General features: G+C 37.0%; 3 protein-coding genes across 9 annotated transcripts; 1 reads left to right on the plus strand and 2 right to left on the minus strand.

The window, feature by feature from the left end:
• Positions 1-195: 195 nt before the first annotated feature.
• Ikkepsilon (I-kappaB kinase epsilon) lies at positions 196-3,478 on the minus strand. Of its 2 annotated transcripts, XM_078193519.1 has the most exons (5): positions 2,635-3,478; positions 2,194-2,400; positions 1,227-2,100; positions 950-1,145; positions 196-855 (listed from the first exon to the last, which is right to left on the minus strand). In XM_078193519.1, the coding sequence occupies exons 1-5, from the start codon at positions 3,056-3,058 to the stop codon at positions 442-444; spliced, it is 2,115 nt and encodes a 704-aa protein (XP_078049645.1). In that variant the 5' UTR covers positions 3,059-3,478; the 3' UTR covers positions 196-441. The 2 variants fall into 2 exon arrangements, with proteins under 2 accessions (XP_078049645.1, XP_078049644.1); XM_078193518.1 differs by having other exon boundaries at positions 1,227-2,400; positions 2,635-3,477.
• A 98-nt stretch (positions 3,479-3,576) lies between these two features.
• Positions 3,577-14,840, plus strand: LOC144476483 (murinoglobulin-1). 2 transcript variants are annotated; one of them, XM_078193508.1, is made up of 26 exons: positions 3,577-3,795; positions 4,104-4,261; positions 5,690-5,928; positions 6,004-6,120; positions 6,186-6,352; positions 6,524-6,632; positions 6,724-6,957; positions 7,089-7,331; positions 7,661-7,992; positions 8,086-8,444; positions 8,509-8,681; positions 8,871-8,988; positions 9,067-9,232; positions 9,312-9,540; positions 9,630-9,835; positions 10,005-10,354; positions 10,435-10,679; positions 10,744-10,995; positions 11,264-11,656; positions 11,749-11,983; positions 12,070-12,242; positions 12,307-12,757; positions 12,822-13,159; positions 13,232-13,289; positions 13,488-13,712; positions 13,885-14,840. In XM_078193508.1, the coding sequence occupies exons 1-26, from the start codon at positions 3,719-3,721 to the stop codon at positions 14,082-14,084; spliced, it is 5,847 nt and encodes a 1,948-aa protein (XP_078049634.1). In that variant the 5' UTR covers positions 3,577-3,718; the 3' UTR covers positions 14,085-14,840. The 2 variants fall into 2 exon arrangements, with proteins under 2 accessions (XP_078049634.1, XP_078049635.1); XM_078193509.1 differs by having other exon boundaries at positions 8,521-8,681.
• A 123-nt stretch (positions 14,841-14,963) lies between these two features.
• On the minus strand, positions 14,964-22,412 carry LOC144476484 (uncharacterized). 5 transcript variants are annotated; one of them, XM_078193510.1, is made up of 14 exons: positions 22,130-22,411; positions 21,674-21,832; positions 20,745-20,806; positions 20,579-20,652; positions 20,406-20,490; positions 20,241-20,332; positions 19,872-20,158; positions 19,497-19,796; positions 19,138-19,266; positions 18,843-18,999; positions 18,468-18,761; positions 18,176-18,315; positions 17,742-18,109; positions 14,964-17,669 (listed from the first exon to the last, which is right to left on the minus strand). In XM_078193510.1, the coding sequence occupies exons 2-14, from the start codon at positions 21,743-21,745 to the stop codon at positions 17,015-17,017; spliced, it is 2,715 nt and encodes a 904-aa protein (XP_078049636.1). In that variant the 5' UTR covers positions 21,746-21,832; positions 22,130-22,411; the 3' UTR covers positions 14,964-17,014. The 5 variants fall into 5 exon arrangements, with proteins under 5 accessions (XP_078049636.1, XP_078049637.1, XP_078049638.1 ...); XM_078193511.1 differs by having other exon boundaries at positions 18,843-18,912; positions 21,674-22,412; XM_078193512.1 differs by having other exon boundaries at positions 17,742-18,001; positions 21,674-22,412.
• Positions 22,413-22,439: the final 27 nt, after the last annotated feature.

Genomic DNA, 22,439 nt, shown 5'->3' on the forward strand with positions numbered 1-22,439 from the left:
CTGTCTTTTGTATTCGAACAAAAGTTGAATAGGCACAGTCGATATGGATGAAAATGGTCCGTCTTATAATTCACAAATATTAACGTTGTACACATATATTACAAATATGGAAAAATTAGCTTCACTACTCGGCTTGTTCAAAAATTTCGATTGAAAAGTTTTTAGGCGACAGATGAACACACAAGCATATGAACATTCTGGTATATTAGATATAATCTGTAGTCATTTTACACATATTTACACAAAATATAGCAATTTCCACTTATATTCCTTGCCTAACAAAGGAAAATAATTTATAGTTCTTACACTGTACATTCTCTCTTAATGTGCTCATCTAAATAACCATACTGTACATTGTTTATTTCGTATTACTATGAACTCTTAATCTTTAAAAAATTAAAGGAAATGCTAAAAGTTAAAGTAGAAATTGTTAAATGATATCTATTCTGAATCATCGTCTAGATCTTCAGGTGTCGATAAAGAATTAAGTTGATCAATAAGTAATTCGTTTGTGTACAGGAGCATTGTAATGTGTTCTTGCGCAACACATAGCTTTTTACATACTGTTGTAATTTCTTGGTCAGGTTGATTAGTTTTTTCAATTGTTTTCAATTTTCCTGGATCTATCAAGTGTAAAATGTTTTCGTAAGGTTCTTTACTTTCTTGTGACAAACGATACGAGTATGCTTGTAATACATGCTCGTAATTATCTACGTCTTTGTCTAATATTTGAGTCTGTAGGAAAATAGTTTGCGCAATTTTGTACCAGTCAGCAACATATTCACATTTTTTCACTATCGACGGTATGCAAAACAATTCTAAAATAGTCTTTATCCTCTGTCCCGCTTCTGTTACCTAAAAAAAGAAATTACAGAATTAGATAATAAATTCTATTTTATAATTCCGCTTCTTCTTGCACTTATTTTACAATGTGTTTCGTTTAAAATACCTTTATTCGTTCCAATACATGAAATTGTTCATCATTATACGTGAGGCTACGGGTGGCTCTATCTCTTAACAAATGTTGCCAGCCATCTCGTAAACGATCCACTAGAGTTGCTGCTTTTTGACGTGCCCATGGACACTGTAGCCCGACATTACTAGTCTGCCATCCAGCACGTAATTTACTGCCATCTTTTGCACACCTGTATTTAAAAAAATAAATACCTTCTTAAAAAAGTATACTTCATTTGAATACAAGGAATGGTAAATTTATAAATCTACACCTCTGATGAAGTTGCGTTACCGCAGGAGCCAATTCAGTCAGAAACTCCTTAGTCTTTAAATCTAGCTCCTTCTTCCAATTTTTTGACTCCAAACTATTCTGAATTCCGAATTTCTTGTAAATCTGTCGAACAAGATTTTCATATCTTTCTACTGCTATTGTCGTGTCTTCTACAGCTTTAGTAAAATCTTTTAAATGTTGACATTTTTCTAACAATCTTGTAATTTCTCTCAAAACGAAATCACAGAATGCCTTCATTGCATTTTGCGACAACTTGCTGCACAATACCACTTTATCGATTCTTCTCTTACATACATATCCAATTGAACAAGCTACTTTTGCTTGACTAGCATCATTTTCTACAGATACCAAATTTGGGAATACTGGAAATTTGGGCAGTTCTGGGTCCATTGGTAGAGTGATGTTATTATTTTCTTTGGAGAATAACATCAATGGTTTATCCTCTGACGTATCTGGATATGCTTTCCCAGGCGTGGATTCTTCGACGATACTTGTTAAAAATACATCTCCATACAGAAGAATTTGAACATGTGGCAGAATGTCGGTTTGTTCATGAATGTGTAACTGTAACGCTGTTAGCTTTTCTTCAGGATGCAAGAAGACTTTTATCAAGCTGCTTGTGTGAACGTTAAATACGTACACACGTTTCCTGGAGAGAGTTTCGGTAACTTCCGTGAAAAATCGGTCGAAACTCCATATTTTTTGTGGGTCAACCTCTAGTAACCCAGCTAATAAAGGAGTCACAATCTTTTTTAACTCAGCACTTAATTGACAATTTTGTGGCAATTCTCTGCTCCATTCGATTGGCCCATTTTCTGATGTTTGCACACCCGATATAACTCCAGTGGCTTTTTCTGTGGTAATATAAAACATTGTCTCCTTATTTCTACGTCCACCAAATGGTCTAAAGGGTAAATGTCCTGTAGCTACATGATATAACGTTACACCTATCGACCATAGATCTACCGTTGCTCCAAATGTTTTTCCTACAGTTTTGCGTAAGATAGCCCGTTCATATATATCTGGATGCAAGTATTCCTCGGTGCCATACAGAGATACAAACTGCTGGTCTTCTTGCAACTCTCTCGCAGCACCAAAATCCGTAAGCTTATAAATAGTGCTACCATCATCATCAATAAATTTCATTATATTACCTATCAGAAAATTCACAATAAAATTACTATATGAAGTAAACAATGATTAAGTACTATAATCTTAATTATTCAAGATCCTAAAAAGAGGCTTTGATACTTAAAGGAGTTACAACATTTTCTACTCATTTTTGTAAGTTGATTTTATACTAAATTGTTTCCACTTTTCTCTGTAAGTACTATAAGTCGTTTAAGTATCTGACCTATCTTTGACTGTTAACATTATGACTTGCATACCTGGTTTTAAGTCTCTGTGTACTAAATTCTTATCACGCAAATGCTTCATTCCGGCAGTTACATGTTCTAGAACCAGCAAAAATTCGCTTTCTGCGAGTCCAAATGTATTCTCAGGATCATCGAGGATATTAAAAAGACTGCCTCCAGTGCAGAGTTCCATAACAATCACAGTCCCACGACCATCTTTCTCTTCTTCTATAGCCAATAACTGAACAATATTTTTATGATTGACCCTCTTAAGGATCTCAAATTCTCGCATTTGTACGTCACGAGGACGCATATGACTCAACTGATTAAACGTTTTAACCGCGACAGGTTCCCCATTGTCTTTATTGACACCTTGAAAAACTGTGCCGGTTGCACCTTTTCCAAGGACACTAGTCGTGCACCAGACAAAATGCGCGGAGCCACGTAGAAAAGACATTTTTTACTATCTGACAGACCATCCAAAGTTCGTATTGATTGGGTATTTAACAAGTACTCTAACCTCTTTCTTGTCAGATGAATTTTGAAAATATTGCATTCATGAAACTTTAATCGTATCATTCGTTTAAGAACTAATAACGAACCGTGAAGATTAATACACCCTCGATATTATTAACATCTAATAAATACTTTTCAAAACACACGTATACTTTCGAATGAGTCGAAATCAAAGCACATAATCCATTTTCTTCAGCAACGTAGCATTGCCTTCAAGGTCCCTTCCTTTCGAATAGATTCGAGATTTTAATTTTCGATTTTAATATCGAACGTAACTATGAAAATAAAATATTGAATAGATTAAAACGATAATTGCAATTTCAGATAATTCTATAATACCGATTTTAATCGGTATCAGTCGAACGCCGTAACCCTTCTCCTTATTCAGAGGATTAATAAGAGGGACCGAATGAATTTCATGGTTTCAGTCTGCGCGCAGCGTGCAGCTACGCGTATCGATCACGTTCTTTTATTGCACAGGAAATTGTACACTGCGTTTATCAAACTAGTCTGGGACCAGTCGTGAACAGTTCGTGAAACATGTTCGCGGGGACGGTACTCCGGGAATAAACAGTGTGTACATCTTGAACCATATACATATATGATGGAGAAACACGTGTTTTCGGTGCTTGTTTGTTTGGTAGCGTTTTTGCATCCCTCCAAAGAGGCGGTTGATCGGTAAGTGATAATCAATAAATATCGATTCATTGAATTGCAGAACTTTATACAGATTTACGTCTTCCAAGCATTTTAAGGAAATTGTAATTCCATTCAATTTCTTTTATAAAGCGACAAACTGGATGAGAAACGAAACGGCATTCAATTGTAGGCAACTTTGGTTGCACAATTTTTGAAATATAAATTTCGCGGGCTTCCTCTCGCTCTTCGTATTTTTACCTGTGCAAGACAAGTCTGTGCTTTATTCATCTTTTGTGGATCCATCGATGAGAAATGTATACGGCAAAATTGATCGGGTTTGCTTTCAGGGGATATGTTTTTACGATGCCGCAAGTATTGTTAGCCGGTGAGGTTGAGCGTGGGTGCCTTTCTCTGCACAATTTGGAGCCACCGGCTGTTATCAGACTCGATTTGTTGTCCCCAAGCATGGAATTGATGTCGTCCACTTCTTCCATATTATTATCAGGTAGTTACGTAGAAAAAGCTATTAAATAGCATTTAAAAAATTAAACAGTATATAATAAATAACAGTAATAAATAACAATTTTATGGAGACTTATAATATAATCGCGCGGCAAAAGTTCTATTACAAAATCACACGTTTCAAAGAACATTTATTGTAATAATTGCTGTCTCTTTATCTGAATCTAGACCTCTGACCTATTGTTGTGTATTTAAGAGTGTCCTTTACATCTAGTTTTATCAATGTCGGAATGATAAGAAATTCCAGGAATAATATGCAGATGGCATTTTATTTGTGGTTCGTGTCGCTTTGAATCTATTTAACGAGATGCAGCTTCGTAGTATCGTTTAGGAGCTTCGAATTAAATTTACGCGAAAAATTGCATTAACTTGTTATTGCATCAACGAAACTGTAATATTCCCTAAGCGTTTCGCACAGAATAATGCAAATATACAATAACAGGCTTTCTCTAAACACGGTTCCCCTTTCCTGGGTCGCAACGATAGCATCGCTTAGTTTTAGTTAGCTTTGCTTTTCGAAGTACCATTTTCCATGATTCAGTTCTTTTTATTTCTGGTGTCGATCGGTCCTTTCGTCTCGCGTCGGGCTCTTTAAACAGATCGTAAATTGAAATTGTCGTCGCTTCCTGTGGGGGAACTGAATTGGCCGACTCCCTCTCTGGAGGGGAAATAAGCAATCGCTGGAATACATGGGAAACCTATTTATATTGTTATATACGGGGTGAATAACGAAGATTGGCTATTTAACTCGATCAAGGTTCGACTTCGTTGAATAAATATGTTTGATATATCAATATCTTAGGGACGATGAAACATAACACAATTGTGCAAAATACTTAAAGTGCCTGCTGTAGAAGCTCGTCCGTAACAGCTCGACAATAAAACGGTTCCAAAATGGACCCATCTGATGCTTGCACAATCATTAAAAAATATTTTATTCTCTCTATCTATTTTATTTTGGATTTAGCGACCCATTCCAGTATTCTAAGACAAAATATTTTATTACACGAACCATTATTTTACAAAACGTATTCTGCTTGAAAAAAATTAAGCTTATTCTCCATTCCATAATTAATATTTCTTCATGTTTAAACATCCGCCATGGAAGTGTACCAATTTACCAGTTTTCAAAGGCATCGTAAAGTAAAATTGTAACCTTCATGATGTCCTGATACATATAGGTAATTGTAGATCCAACAATCAGCTAAATCGACGCACGGTTAGATTGTCTTCTTAGTATCAATTTATCAATTAGGGACATCCCTTTGTACGAATGTAGTTATGTTATGTTTTGTAGTCGTTGCGATAGGGAAAACCGCCACGTCGGTATCAGACATTAATTAAGTTTACACCACGCCACCTTTCATTTATTTGATTTATATAAATAGCGCTGATTTTTCGGATGTTTTAGGTGCGGAAACGTGTTTGGAATTAGTGGTACCGTCAACGGAACACACAACCGCGTACTTACGGTTACAAATACGAATCGATCACCTAAATTATGTGGTCGACGCAGAAGAAAAGTGTTATATCGAGCATGATTCTTTGTTGACTTTCGTGGAAACGGACAAGGCTGTATATAAACCAGGCCAAGATGTGAACATTAGGATCGTTATGCTTAAACACGACTTGAAAATTTGGAAGGAGTCGGTGGGTATAAAATCTCTCTTTTATTATAGATTATTTTCTTGAAATTTCTTCAAACGCTGTTTCCGTCTTGTACAGATCCCCAAAGTATGGATTGAAAATCCATCGGAGATAAGGGTCGCGCAGTGGACAAATGTGAATACGGAGAACGGCATGGCGCAGTTGCTATTTCCTTTATCATCGGAACAAAGCTCGGTAAAAGAGTGCGTTTATTTCTTTTAATGAATCTAACTGAAATAATGATTCCTTGGTTACGACAGGGAACATGGAAAATCAAAGTGGAAAAGAAAAGATCGCATCCGCTGCTGCTTCACACGGCTACATTTGAAGTAACGAAATACGTGCTACAAAGGTTCCAAGTCACAATCAAATCGCCAGGGTATATTTTAGCCGACGCGGATAATGTCACTTGGACTATTTGTGCCAAGTAATTATCACAATTACGCTTGATTTTACTACCATTATCTACCGAGACATTTTAGCTACCGAGAACCCTTTGATGGGCTTCTTCATTTGTTAACTTTATCATGTATCTTATAGTTGTTACTTTTTAAATGGAACTAAAATAAATCAACTGAAGCTGAACATTGCCCCACAGATACAGTTACGGTAAACCTGTTAAAGGTACATTGCGATTGAAATCGATCTCACAAGTACCAAATTGGAGGGGGGTAGTAAAACTGCTGGAAATAGATTACGAGACCAAGGTGAAAATTTCACTGTTTTCGTCGAACTATAAGTTTGTTGTTGCCGAAGAAACATCTAAATAAATTTAGTTTTAATGAACACACGTTTTAGGTGGTCTCTCCGGACGGATGCACCGATTTCGTAGTGTCTGGATCAGATCTCGGGCTAGATTGTTGGCAGATGACTCCCGACAGCATCGTAGTGATCGCGAATTTCACAGAAGCTGGAACAGGCGTAGTCGAATCTACCATTAGTCAGACAATGGTCGTGAATCAGGCCTTGAAACTGGAATTCCTGCCGCACACACCAAAGTACTTTAAACAGGGCTTGCCTTATCATGGAAAGGTATCCTCCTTGCAATATATTTTACCTATAAATTCGCAAGAAACTATAGAAATAACTAAAATAATGAAAGCTTAAGAAATTGATCAAGTGGCTGAAGTATCCTCTTTAATCCACTTGCGTTTCCTTATTAGCTACGAGTTCTACGACAAGATAATACTCCGGCTCCGAACGAGAAGATTCAACTTTGCTTACAAGTTCTAGAAAAAGGGGAATTACGAGGAGAAATGGTGGAATGTCGTAATTTCAGATCAGCTGTCGACGGTTTCATCGACTTTGTCGTTCCTCCACGCCAGAAAAATATTGTTGAATTGAAATTTATTGCCACCGGTGTCGACTATCCCACGAAATACTACTCGCCGGATAAACGGTGGTGGGTGAGTATAAATTAAATACTTAAATACATAATCATTAGATTGCGAAACAAAATGTTTTTCGTCAATTATATAAAACAGAAATTGGATGAAAATGTATTTATTTTTTGAATCATGTTAATACTGTGATATTAATGCAATAGTATTTTTAAATCCTTCTTGTGTCTTCACTGGTCTATGTTTTGTTTATCCATTTTTCTTATAAATGCATAAAATCCACAGTCCAATAATCACATTTAACGAAATGATGTCCTAGCGACCAGGGCACGATTAAAAAGTAGCGTTTATCGTATTTCTTTCACAAACTGATACATCGGATAATTGTCTGTTAGGTGTTCATGGATCAACCTTTAGCGCGCATCGTCGTACCCGATTGGTATTCACCATCCGACAGCTACTTGGGAATAGCGCGAGGAAATCAGCCTATTGTATGCGGCGAGAAATATTCATTCAACGTGATGTACACCATCCCGGCTAACAGTCATATCAACGAATCGATTTCATTTCATTGTTCGATCAATTCGAAGGGAGGTCTTTTGATACACGGCCATGTGAAACACAAGCCCACCAAAGATACCATATTAAATTATTCAGAGTTTCGTAATCTACTGGGCGCTGGTAATTCCTCGGCGAACAAAACAGAGCAAAGCACAGTCGTGCATAGGTATATTAAAGTCTCCGATTAGCTGATATGATAAATCATTTTAACCGCTAAATTTTTTATCGAATTTATATAATTCACTTTTCCCATAACTAGATTCCCGTTGAGCGTAAAAGTTACCCCGGGCATGGCTCCAGTTTCGGAATTATTGCTCTATTATGTCCGAGCCGATGGAGAAGTTGTTGCGGCCACATACACAATCAAGGTTGGCCACTGTTTCGAAAACAAGGTGAAGAGTGCCTGGCACACAAGCGTTCAGATACCGGGAGCCACGACTCAGTACCACGTGGAGGCTGCACCCTGGTCGTTCTGCAGCATTTCCGCTGTCGACAAATCGACTCGCTTTATGGCTGGCTCAAAGAAGAATCTGATGGAGATCGGCCAGACGTTCGACGAGTTAAAACAGTTCCATTCAATGTCGATTCGTTCGTTGCCACGCCGACTATTCTGTAAACGTACGTTTCTAGCGGGAACTAATTTGCATAGATGTAAACACTGAATGATGACATTATGCTACAGCAAATGTTACAGTAACAATGACAACACAAGTCAATACATCAATGGATGAAATTGATCACCTGCCTAGTCCTGCGATTAAATTAGCTGGCTCGAGATTCGAAGCGATGCGATGGAGACACTTGACAACCACCCCTGTAGACGTCTCCTACTTGGATGCCATGCAGGCTTTCATTGTAAGATACTTTAATTACCGTGAATATGGACATATTAATCATAGGTTTTTCAAATAAACTTGAAAAGTGCTATAAACTCAAATAATAAATATCCACTTTTGCCGAATTATTTAACGGCGAAAGTTTATCTAAATCTTAAAAAATTATGTCGGTACGGATCAAAGTACACAATTTCCATCTGCTCTATAGGATTTTGGAGTAGTTACTATGAGCGATTTAGTGTTGACATCGCGACCATGCGTACACCATGAGACATACGCAGACTTGTCGACAGGAAGAACTATACACAAGAATTCAGCAGGATTAGGTAAATATACTATACATCAAGTCGTTTGTTATATTTTTGGAGTTCGAAAAAATTGTTTGCATATGGCTCTGTTTTCAGACATAGTCAAAATAATGCAACCTACCGCTGTTCCTTTGATAAACTACAGAACCCTCGATGCAGCAGGTGCTGTTGAAGTAGATTATGTCGACCACTTGGCTGATCGAACTGCCACATTGAGGTCGTATTTTCCTGAAACATGGTTGTGGGAACTTGTACCTGCCGGGTATTGTTCATCTCATTTAAAATTATTGTCTTTTTAAATTCGATTCAACAACATTACTCAATTGCATCCGCTTTCGTAGGAAGGAAGGTAAGGTTACGATAGAACGCACTCTTCCGCACACCATCACCGATTGGATGGGTTACACAACATGCATCTCGCCCATACACGGCCTCGGGATAGCACCACCGACTACCATAACGGCATTCCAACCATTTTTCCTCGATTACACCCTGCCGTATAGTGTAAAACGAGGAGAAATGTTGCACATGAAGGTGTCACTCTTCAATTACATGCAACATCGGCTACCAGTAAGTCCGATCAAGCACAATAGAATCAATGTTGAACTTATTTTACGAAAATAATTGTTGAACGTATAAAATCATGTAAAATTGCATAGGTCAAAATTAAATTGGAAGAGGCAACAGGACTTGACCTACATTTATCGCATCCTACCGCTTCGTTTTGCGTGAGTCCGCGGGAAAGTGTTGTTCACGAGTTCATCCTAAGGCCTCGAGTTCTAGGAGAAGTCAATATCACAGTGTCCGCGTCAGTGGATCCTGATTTCGCAGAACCATGTGGACCGGAAACCTTGGTCTTCACACGGTAACTGTTCTCATCACTTTAGTTACCGGACACCTATTGATAAAATTGTTTTGCATAATAATAATAATTAATCTGCGGATACTTATGCAGAATAAAAGTTTCCGCCTTTATCTTAAAAAACAAGATTCACTTTACCATTATTATTACAATATTCGTTTTTATCTTTAAGAGACGCCATTGTGAAGCCAATTCTCGTTCTACCGGAGGGTTACCCTGTGGAAGAGACAAAGTCGACGTTCATTTGTCCAAAGGAGTTCAGTGATGATTCCATGGTTGTATGGGATTTAATATTACCGAAGGACGTTGTGCCAAACAGCGGCAGAGCATACGTGAGTTTGATAGGGGACATTTTAGGACCAGCTCTCGAAAATTTGGACAAGCTCGTACAGCTGCCGATGGGCTGTGGCGAACAGAATATGGTACTCTTCGTCCCGAATATTCATGTGATCAAATATCTGGGGGCTATTGGTATTGAGAACTCAACGCTTCGAGCGAGAGCTATTAAGAACATGGAGAAAGGTAAAAATTGATGTTATAAAGCTCTAGTTATTATTAAAAATTAGCTATTGTTAAGTGCAAATCTTTGACGTATGACAAAGGATATCAGCGAGAGTTGAACTATAGACATCCGGATGGCTCATATTCTGCGTTCGGAGCGCAAAGTTCGGAAGATGAAGGATCCATATGGTTAACGGCGTTTGTTTTGAAATCGTTCGCTCAAGCTCGAGGTCTGATTCACATCGATGAGCATGACCTGTCGTTATCTGCTCGATGGATCTTTATGAAGCAACTGGAGAACGGTTGTTTCCCCGTGGTGGGCAGAGTCTTCCACAAAGCGATGAAGGTGCGTCCATACGAAACTTCAAATTATTAACAAAAATTTAAACTAATGTATGCTTCTATCGCAGGGTGGTCTCGAGGATGACAGTTCATCAACAGCGCTAACCGCCTACATTTTAATTTCTTTCATCGAATCTGGATTATTCTCGCAATGGACGACCCCCCACAAGGCCGTGGATTGTATTAGGTTGGGTTTGCAAAAACACAACGAGAATTTATATACCTTTGCCCTCGCTACATATGCTTTCACCCTGCTGGGACCTACGCCAGAAATTTACTGGATGGTGTCATTGCTGATGAATCGTGCCACGCGACACAATGTACGAACAGATACGTTGTACATCACAGTTTCCCTTCAAAAGCAGTTTATCCTTAACCCTCGGATGGCTGAACTTGGGTTTATTTTGACCCAGGGTTACAAGTAAAAGAAAAGTAATATCGTCAAAAGTGTCTGCCTTGCGAGGGTTAAAAAGGACTGCAAACGAGAACAGACTGAGAAATCATTTTATACATGGTGCTCTACGATTGGTAGCTATATTGCTAAGTAGACAAAAATTCCGTATGCTAAAAATAACTCGTATTTTGTAGGATCTCCTTTGGTGGGAGGACAAATCAAAACCTTCTTTAAGCCTAAGCATTGAAATAACGGCGTACGCGGTGCTCACGTTGATCAAATTAGGTGGAGAAGTGAACATGGTACATGCTTTAAAGGCTATTCGTTGGATGTCAAAGCAACGAAACGCCGAGGGTGGATTTTCGTCCACGCAAGACACTATCCTCGCTCTGGAGGCTCTAACAAAATTTCCCGTGGCAATGAACAACAACAATACCGATCTCTCGGTCCTAGTGACAGCATCGGAAGTGGACCACGTCTACAGAATGCATAACGACAATCGCATGGTCCTCACGCAAATCCAACTACCCATTTTGCCGACCATCGTTGAAGTCTTTGCGGAAGGCGAGGGCTGCGTGTTAGTACAGGTGAGAGGAAGATTTCAATCACTTCCAGCTCCAATAAGCAGTTTCATAGAAAAGGTATTAATTTTTTATTATTTGATTGTTTTCAAATTTAGAGCAACATCAAATACAACGTTGCGCACACCACCGGCTCTGACGCGTTTGATCTCTCAGTAATGGCTCATTCTGGAGTTCTCGAGAACGAATGTTCCGTACAGAAAATTACAATTTGCGCCCGTTATAAAATAGCGGATAGAGAAAGTAATATGGCTGTGGCCGAAGTTGGAATGATAAGCGGTTACGCACCGGACCGAACTAGCTTGTATTCGTTATTAGGAAAACCATCGTCCAGTAAGTCATTTAACTCACAGAGTCCATCGCTTAATTATTCCGTAGAAGTTCGAACAATCAAATGATCGGTAAAATCCTAATCATAGAAGTGAAGCGTTTCGAAGAAGACCGTGACGTCGTTTCTATTTACTTTGACAAGTTAACTGACCAGGAGACTTGTATCTCGTTTATGGTGATGAGGGAAACTGTAGTTGACTCTCTGGAGCCAGCGAACGTGAAACTTTACGATTACTATCAGCCGGAATTAACAGTATCCAATGTAAGTTCACTAGAAAACGTATCAAAATGATATTACATGAAACTGAATGAAACTATATTTTCAGAGATACAATTTCGCACCAACTTGTAGCAGTGCAGATCCCGTTGAAAAAAATGACAATTTTACAGTTGTACAATTGTTCGCAGAGAATTTAGATGATATGTTACTTCTGACAGGGGAAAATTTCAAAGACAAATCAGTGGAAAAATCAGCGAAGAACTTGGCTACAGAGGATGCGAACAATAGGAGTAAGATGATTAATAGGATCAGCGAAGCTGATAGGAAGTCTACATCCTCAAGAGGGCCAAACTTGTTGAATATTCTTCACGATGATGTAGTAAATAGAGAAGAAAAGCTTAGGGATAATATTGACAAAGAATCAATCGCTGGAGTACGACCGATGACTGACAATGTGCCGTTCGTGGAAAAGTCAGATCCGAAAATTGGAGAAGACACTATAGACATAACGCGTGTACGAACAACCAACGATAATACCATCTTCAATCCCTCAAACAGTGAGTATAAAATAAAGTGAACATCACAACTATTTTAAATCTAAATGTGACAAAGTTCTGTTAGTTCCACAGGTAGAATCTGGCAGTGGTTTAACCCCAGACGAGCTAGACAGGAGTCACACTTTTAATTTCGACAACATTGATCTTAATACAGGAATTTTTAGCAACATAGAAAATCCATCTACGGTTTCCGTGAAAGAAATCGAGGACTTAGAGGTACCAGGAAATCCATCTTTCGTTGTTGTCAGCCACGAATTAGAAACTCCAGAGGGAGTAGAGGGACCGATTCCAGTTTACACGAAATCAGATGCAATTGATTATAAAACAGAAACTACCAGCAGTAAAAATATTTTGGTCCACCCCTCTCTAACACCTCCGGCAGAGAGCGTTGATATTTCACAGGTACATGAATAAGTTATCAAAAGAATTTACAATTTCTGCACCTATGGTCGTTCAACATTGTTTGCTTTGTAGGAGGATCTCGACGACAATCAGACAATCTACACAACAAACAGCGACATGCACGTTACATGTACGTAAATATGTTTTACTTTCACTTATTAGACTGTAGATGTTTGTGCATATTTCAAGACAAAGGGAAAAATAATTTTGTAAACTATACAATTCCCCATTATAAAAGTAAAGCAAAAATGTATAAAGATCTATAGCTTAGTGATTATTACTGTTTAACTGTAACCGTTGTTATTCTTTACATTACATTTTTATTTAGCATTGACTAAAGACAATCAAGCTTGTCCTACGTGTATCGAGAAGTTGCCGACAAACATCAGCGATGTTTATTGCTCAGCGAATGCCGCAGTTAAAGTAGCAATCAGGCGTTTACGCAAAGCTCGGTTGTTAATAGATCTAAATGCATCCAGAGAAGTGCAACGTCTTCGTGCCACCGTCAAGTTTACTCTAGATCCAAGCTGCTCCTGTTCTCTGATAGATTCCCGTACGTAGTTCAAGTATTATATTTCTTCCTATGACGATAGGAGAGGTTGCTAGCAATTTCGTAGGACTTTAGTAACTTCATCCTTATCTTAAGACATATAACTAATATGCTATTAACACAATATAATATAATACAATACATTATTATTTTTAAATAAAATATGCTCTCACAGCTGGGACTTTCGCGTTAATCATAAACAAGGAGAACGACTTTGTTGGATCTCATCATTCTTCCGGGGATCACAGACAAACACTGGATAATACGTTTAACATTTACGGATTGCCAATAGAAACTGGCGTGCCCCCAGAAATCGCGGAGGCACGAAGGTCATCGTGTTCAAATTTGGAAAAGAATCAGCCGGCTGGAGATTGAACGAAACACATACTTTTTATTTAGACATGTAATATAATTAGATTACGGATTTTTGTACGAATTCCCCTTTTCATAGGCTGTTCTATAATAATCAAAATAAGGGGTGAAGTTGTTGAGTGAACTAGACAATTTATATTGAAAAAAACGCAATAAAAATCATAATAAGTTTTGTTAACACATTAATATATAAAAATCCGCAGTCTAGACACAACACTGAATTCTAGAGCTAGATTATAGATCTCGCTCATTTGTAAATCTCGATCATGAAGATATGCTATTTGCAAACATTGCACAGATTATATACATAATATCTTTGTGTCCCTTTTTCTTATCTGCAAACATGTAAATTATATACGATAATATTAACGACAGGACAAGATATCGCGTATAGAAATATAAAAAAAAATCAGTTATCATCCTTGTTGCAAATGAATTGTTACATCGAGGATGAATCATTTTATTTTTTATCGAATCAATAAAAATGTAATTAAATTATAAACTTTTTCGACGTAATCAATCAGCTCATCTTTTATTGTAGAGCTTATATCTGATTCCTGTGTCTATGTGTGTGAGAGAGAGATAAAGTCAAAAGAAGGAGAGACTGCAAGAATGAATCCACAAAAAAGCAAATATAACATATTTTTGTTGCACTTTTTATTTATTATCTTTGTATCTGATCGCTACTGAAATAATTATTACAAATTAACAATCACCCTTCGAACTGTACTACATTAAATATTATTTTATTACAATGAATTTATGGTTATTTATTTATTTATTTATTACGGCTTTAAATTTTTCTGTTCGTTATCTATTGTTTATGCTAAGTATTTGTCATTTAATGCTGATCTGAATTCATATTATATTCTGTGGCTACGGAGCAATATTGATAACATTCGAGAATAACATTTTTTTCATTAATCTTTGCTATCTACCATGAACATTGATGTGTATGTATGTTTGTGTGTACGAGCGCATGTTTATTATGTGTATAATATATATATACGAATATATATATTTTTTTATTTACTTATATATCTTTTTCTTTCAGCATTAAATATCAAATCGCAATCGTTTCTGGATGTATATATCTATTTTACGTTGTACACGGTGAAATGCTTGCTCGAAATAAATAAAGACTATTTATTGTTCGCTAGAGACTACTCGACACGACGCTCCGTTAAACGCAAAACCTAATCGCGCGTCATTCAGGAATGAGAAAGGAACACATTGAACATTTATAAAGAGTTGGCAGTAACATTTTCATCAGTCCAGTCAGCGTCGCACGAGATTTCGATAATAAATCGTTCTAACAGGTATCTTGAAAGTGCAATACATCTTCCGCACGAATAAATAATATTTCTATGCATAGAGATATTGGAATTCCATCGCGATCAATTAACTTAAAACTGAAAACACTTAATAATACTTTGTTACAATAGGATCGTAATTTTCGCATAACTTTGTTAATATTCGCTGTTCCCCAAACACACACATATAAATTGTTATTTTATCATTTACCCGATATTTGGAACAGCGTCGCCCAGGCAGAACAAAGTACTGGGACAAATATCGTTCGCCTAATATAGCGGCAACAGTAATCAGTCGTTGGCAGTAAATGCGTTCAATAAATGCATCTCGTTTCAAAGTATTGTAACTGTAGATTCGATATTACCTACTAACTATTGTAAAATAGTATCATACAGATTATAAGAATATTCAAAAAAGGCAGCAATACAAAAGTTTTGATATGTGTTCCAAATATATTTTCTTTAATACTTAAGATGTATTAAAATCTATAGCGTTGACAAGAATAGACGCTTTTTCATGGATTTAGAAACAAACATCATTACATATATAAACTGCTTAGCAGTTATTGTAGAGAAGAAGGAATACTGACCAAATGATAATACTATAATGTTGTACAATATTACACCAGTGTATAGGCATTGAAAGAAATTTACGTCTATAGGAAGATGCGACTGATACAAAAATTAATTCTAAAATTACGTTCCACCTGGGCTGTAATTATCATATCGTTTATGTTTAATTAATTCTGTCGTACCAATAATGATAATGTCATGGTTTGCTATTAGAAACTGTTTCACAGAGAATACATGAAAGACAAAGACGTCTCAAAACAAAGATGCGATTGTGCGCTTTCCATACAAAAATGAAAGACAGGTAATGCAGGAAACAAATTGATATAACTATATGCAAGATAACGATATATGTTTAAGACACCAGCTCTATATTAAATTATACGCAAATTTTGTGTTTTCAATTTCGTATTTTCATTTGCGATTATTAAAATATAACGTATTAAATCATTACTATGGTATTAAATCAGTCGGGCTTACCTTTACACGGGCAAGCAACGGGCATTCGAATAATTATCAACTCGAACCAAGTAGAGTTGAAATAATATATATTAATACGTGCTACTTTAATACACTTTATAAATATACATATATTACTTGAATCTTATTAATTATCAAATACTACAATGTAATTAGATCAGACTCTAAGTTGGATAATTAAAATCGTTTCATTCTCGCTTCGATTTCATTTATAATATTATAATACGACTAAGTATTGTATGTCAAGGATGGATTTAATATAGAGCCTGCCTCTTCTACGCAATTTTTGATAAAATTAATAAAGATGGAATAAAGAATTCACGTAAAACTAATTCACTTTGCTCTTTTACTTTCGATGTTGATGCGCTCAAGTGCAAAGTTGAATTATCAAATGTACATTCGTCAATGTACATGTACAAACAATCAACACGTGACAAACGCCGATTTGCTTGACGACACAGATAGGTTTATCGTCAACGATAGGTCAACGATTGTTGCAGCGATCGTAAATGCAAATGAAATGCATCAAAGATGATAGAGGAACTTACGTGAACATCAGTAATACAGTATTCAATAGATCTTAGGTGCCGAACGATCATTGATGGGTCCGCTAGTTTTCCTCAAAGAGGTCCCCCTTCGTATTTGATCCATTAAAGAATCTCTAACTTGCAATGGATCCATGATAGGTACCCGATTACCCATAATACGTCTTACACTTGCTGATTTACTCGATATATTCCCCTGTATATTCTGTTGCTGCTGCGCTAGTTTAGCGTTTAAAGTCTCGAGAAAACCAGTCGACGATTTTGTATTTTTCGTTGTCTGCTGCTCAATAGAGTGTTTCCTCGAAGACTTAGGACTATTACTGGTATTGTTAGTACATGCAGCATTATTACCTGTCGTACTGTTGATAAGCTTGGCGCTGAGCACTGCCATGAAGCTTTGACCTACTCCTCCTGGCCCTTGTCCTTGAATATTTACACCTGCATTGATCGTAGCCATTTGTGTAGCGGTCGTGCCACGTTCTTGAGAAGTCGAGCGAATTACTGCACACGAACGTTCAACAGAAGATCGAGTAACTTGTAATACAGCATTATGTTGTAACGTGCCGGACTGATTGTTATGCGCTTGTGTCTGAGCTGTAGCCTTCCGTAAAAGGGAGGGACTAGCAGGGGTATGGCGCAACTCTGTAAGAGTTCTTACGGTTTCTGACACTGAGACCGACCTACAATATTCAATATATATTGCATTAAATTATTGCATCAAATCTATATTGCTACAAAGAACTATCTCCTACCGTTGAGGAGTAGGACTGGCTGTAGGTGAAGAACCCTCTAACAAGAACGCTGGTGGTGGCGGAAGATTTTCAGCCTCGTCGCAAGGATTATCAATACGTTCATCGTTAGAACTCGATACAGGAGTACTAAACGTGGCAGTTATGATAGTGGACGTACGTCTCGTAGGAGGAGGAGGTTTACTCGCTTGCTGCACCGATCCTCTGCGAACCGTTAAAGTAGAGGCAGCACCAGGCACGTTCCAAACATTTTCATTTTGATTCTGAAGTGAATGAGAATGCGGTATAGTAGTCTGACTACCATAGCCACTACTAGATTCCGCACTAGATTCTGACGTTTGACTTCCACCATCTTTTTCCGTAACTTCAGTCTGAATATATTGATCGATATAAATAATAGATTATAACTATATAACCCAAAATATTCGAAATCGTACCTTCTCTGTTCCAGATGCACTTAGCGACGCAGGAGGTGGTGGCAGAGGCAGTTGCATCTCCTGAGCACGAGTTGCTGCTAGATTTGCTAATTCGTGCATGTTCACGTACATTGGTTGTTGAAACTGATGAGTTACTAATTCTGAAACGTATCTCATATTTATATAGGGTTATAATAACAGGCGTTCTAATAATCACGAGAATAGTTAAACAGTGTAGAATTTGAATTTGAAAAATGAAAATGGAAATTATTTTTAGTTCAACCTAATAATTCATTAAAATAACGTAAAGTACCTTTTGCTAAATGAGCTGGAAGTGGTAATTTAGGTTTGCCCCGGGGACTTCCAGGAGGCTCATTCTTTACTGGAACTGTTGGCCGTTCTAAACTAGAACATCTGTTTGGTATAGGAGGACGATTACTACCATTATTTCTACGCAATTGTACTCTAGATGCTTGTTGATTTGAGGAAGAACATGAAGAGGAAGAAGAAACTGGAGAAGCTGGTTGACTATGGCAACAACCACTATTGTCCGGAGCTTGGAATGTATAAACGCTGAGTGCTGGTCTCTGATGTCCTTTTTCATAAGCTGCAACAACAAATAACATTATTTAGTAAATTATGCGGTTTATAAAAAAGAAACAAACACTTTTTGGACATATTTTCTTACCGGAAGAAATTGTATGTGGCCGTTCATTGACCGAGTTCTGATTTTGTCTGTCAAACTGAGCTGATGTTTCCTGCAAGTCAGGCCAAGTAGCAGTGGTTACAGGTCTTGATGTTGTACAACCAGTATTTTTATTATTTTGAGAAGACACATTTGATACCTACGACAACACAGTTAACTTCAGCAACAAAACAAAAATCTTTACTCATTGAAAAGTATAGAGAAAACTTTATTTAGCGTTGAGAATGAAGAAAAGGAAACTGAAACGCTACAGGCTTCTAATTTCTAGCAACCTTACCTGATGCTCGGAAATTGGTTGTGTATATAATGTATCCTGTGAAGTGAAGCCAGAGTCACGGGAACTACCGTTTGCCAAGTGGCGCAGCGTCATCATACCACTGATGCTGGAGGGCCTGACACCGACAGACTACAACGAGTACAACATCGACTACCACATACACTAAGCTGATATTGAATGGCGTTCATGCTATAATCTACCAGCAACTACTTACATGATATATTATATATGTATATAGGTGGTGCATAAACAATGAAACTAATATGCCATGCATTGTAAGGGCTAACATTCCTAGTTCAATGGATTAGCATAAAGAAAGAGAACGTAGTAATGTTTTCGTATGTTTCCAAAATGTTCACCTGAGAGAGTGATCTATGCCAAGGGTAACCAGATGGGCTGGGATGACTTTTGCAAGAACCGCTGCTGCTACTGGTTAGAGAGCTGATTGAACACATTGAACTTTTTCTTGATCCAAGAGACAAAGAAGGACTGGAAGGAGGCGTAGCCAGCGACCATTGTGTAACGTCGCAACCTTTTATATCCGTTATCACTTGTTCTGATGCAGGTGGTAGACGATCCGGAGAGGCAGCATGTCGTTGCAACTGATCAGATACTTCTTGAAGACGTGTCAGTTCCATTAGCATAGCAATTTCCTCGTCCTACGCATTTTTGTAAACGTTATTGTACGGATTATTGAGAAATAGAATTGTTAATTAATTGCTAAGTTTACTAACGAGTACTGGTTTCAGGAATCTTGAGAGAAGACAAAATCTGCCTCTTTCCTCGAGCAAAGCCGCACGAACGGCTTTTCTCTCTGTTTCTTCTAAGCTTAGGCGTTTTTCTTGGACAACTGCAGCAGATGATTCTAGCATTCGGTTAAACTCAACATCACCAGTCAAAGTACCGTGACTTTGCGATTGTCCTTGTCCATGCAAATGTTGACCCTTGCGCGCCTTTTTCTTTTGTAATCGCAATGTATCTGTAGAGCGCTTTTTTAATTCTGCTCTAGCTTTCTTATATTCTACAACAAATATAGAGGAAGATAACGTTACAATCCTACAAAACTTATATTTAAGTTATTGCAATAATGCTCTGTATTAAACCTTTGGCATGTTCCTTATCTAACTGGATTAAAGACTTTTTCCAGTCTTCTAATTTTTCTTGAAGAGGCAACACCAAACAATCCATAATAGCACTAGTAAAAACAAGTATATTAAACACATATTAAACACTAATAAAAACATTATAATGTATTGAGAACCAAATACCTGGTGAAGGATTTCATACGTGTCTCCACAGCTTTATGTCTAAGACATATTCTAGTTAAAGCAGTTCCAATTTCTTTTGTTGCACCTGAAATATGTTATGTATCGGTTTTATTAAATGACAAAAAAGACCGAAAACAAATTTTCCATATGCAGTTATAACATGAATAATTTACCTCTTGCATTAGTTGCAGCATCAGCAATTTTTTGAAAAGTTTCAAGGTATGCAGAAACAGCTAAAATAGCAGCCCTAAAATCAACAAAAATATAATTAAAAATATTTTGTCATTAGAATACTGAAAATTAAGTAACATAATACAATAAATAAAACTAGAATATTACCTCAAGCATGAATGTAATTTTGTTGCTTTTGAAATTAAATCTTCCCATAATGGTGCACCATTCTAAAAACAAAAAAGTCTGTAACAGTTCCATATTTATGTTTAATCAATTTAGATATGTTTTATTTTTGCGTAACTATAGTTGCACTATGTGATATCGCAGAATAACATTGTATGTTCAATGCAGATAATGCAATCGCACACGCCTACTTATAATTTATGATTAAATGTTTTACCAACATTGGCTATAGGTATACATTAATATGATATTAGAAAGTATAAATAAAGACTATAAATTTTATTTTGTTTTCAAAAAATATAAATAAATAGATAAAAATTTGTAAATTAAAACTGTGCAAATAAAAGCATTAAAACTTTAATCCTCCTCATGATGGTTTTATCCCATTTTAATCACCATTACATATTAAATATTTATAACATTCAAAACATTTGGAATGAATGTTTGTTATGTTTCTATAAATTTTGTATTACATTCGAATAATTATTTTACTAAATTTCAAAATTCAAATACTATCCTTGCAAAATTGACCCGGGTTTAGTTGTCATTAAAAATGATTGAACAATACATCAAAGCACTTTGAACATGTGTAAATTAGCGTCTGTCCTCATTCTGTTGCATTAAATATCTCAATGGTTTCGGAGAATAGTTTTCAAAACTAGAGCACCGTAACGATCATAAATAGTCTAATAATAACCGAAAGGAGCATATTATTTAGTATGATTGTATCTACTGATTTCATAGTATTTACAAAAGTATAGAATTCAACGAAACAGCATCGACATCGCGCCTTTGCCTGCATCGTAAATTGTGCAACGGTAAAGAAACGTACAAAAAACAATGAACAGGAAAAACGCGATCGAATTATTTCAAATTTAAATATCGAATGTTAAAAACACAGCATTACTTACCTTCATGTCAGTGATAATCTGTTGAAAGAGGCCACCCAAAGCACTGCACTCTCTCTCAATTGTTGCATCCATCTTTGACGATCCGAAATGATTTTGTTACTTGCCCTCAATAAAGTTCTTCCGCATCAGAGTCGTTGAAAAGTTCACTTCTTGTCATCTCTACGGGAATGTGCGGAATTGCCGTAAGAATATTGACGATCCGTATAATTCGCCATTTTCGTAATGAACAACGACAAATTTGAAGTAACACGCGAGAAGACACAATCGAATATATCTACACAAATTCGTCTGCCATATACGTCGCGATAATCGTCTCTACTGAATCAATTAGAAATATAAGAAATCACTGTCAAAGTCTCACAAGTACGTACTAAAAACGATTTGGAATCATAACATCGATTAGTTTCGCGAAGAAAGATTGTAAACACTAGGAACAGGTTTGATGAAACAACGCACTTTTCGCAACAATCAAGTAAGGCTTGCGTCTGCGTCGATTCTGTTTTCGTTGTAATATCTGAACACCCGTAGATACCCCCTACTGCGACCCCGTTACAGAACTTGAAATTGAGGATTTGGAGTTATATCTAATCGTTACTCAGGGTGAGGGCTCTCTCTCTCTTTCCCTACCCCTTCAACAATCACTTCCGGAGTGTCGACTATTGAAAGAGGACATCCTGCATCATTGCTCGCTTATTCTGATTGGTTATTCAATGCGACTATGAGCACAGAGAATTCTCATAAAGACAAAACACCACCATTTCTCGAA

Source organism: Augochlora pura, chromosome 10 (genome assembly GCF_028453695.1).
Source record: "Augochlora pura isolate Apur16 chromosome 10, APUR_v2.2.1, whole genome shotgun sequence".
Taxonomy (NCBI): domain Eukaryota; kingdom Metazoa; phylum Arthropoda; class Insecta; order Hymenoptera; family Halictidae; genus Augochlora; species Augochlora pura.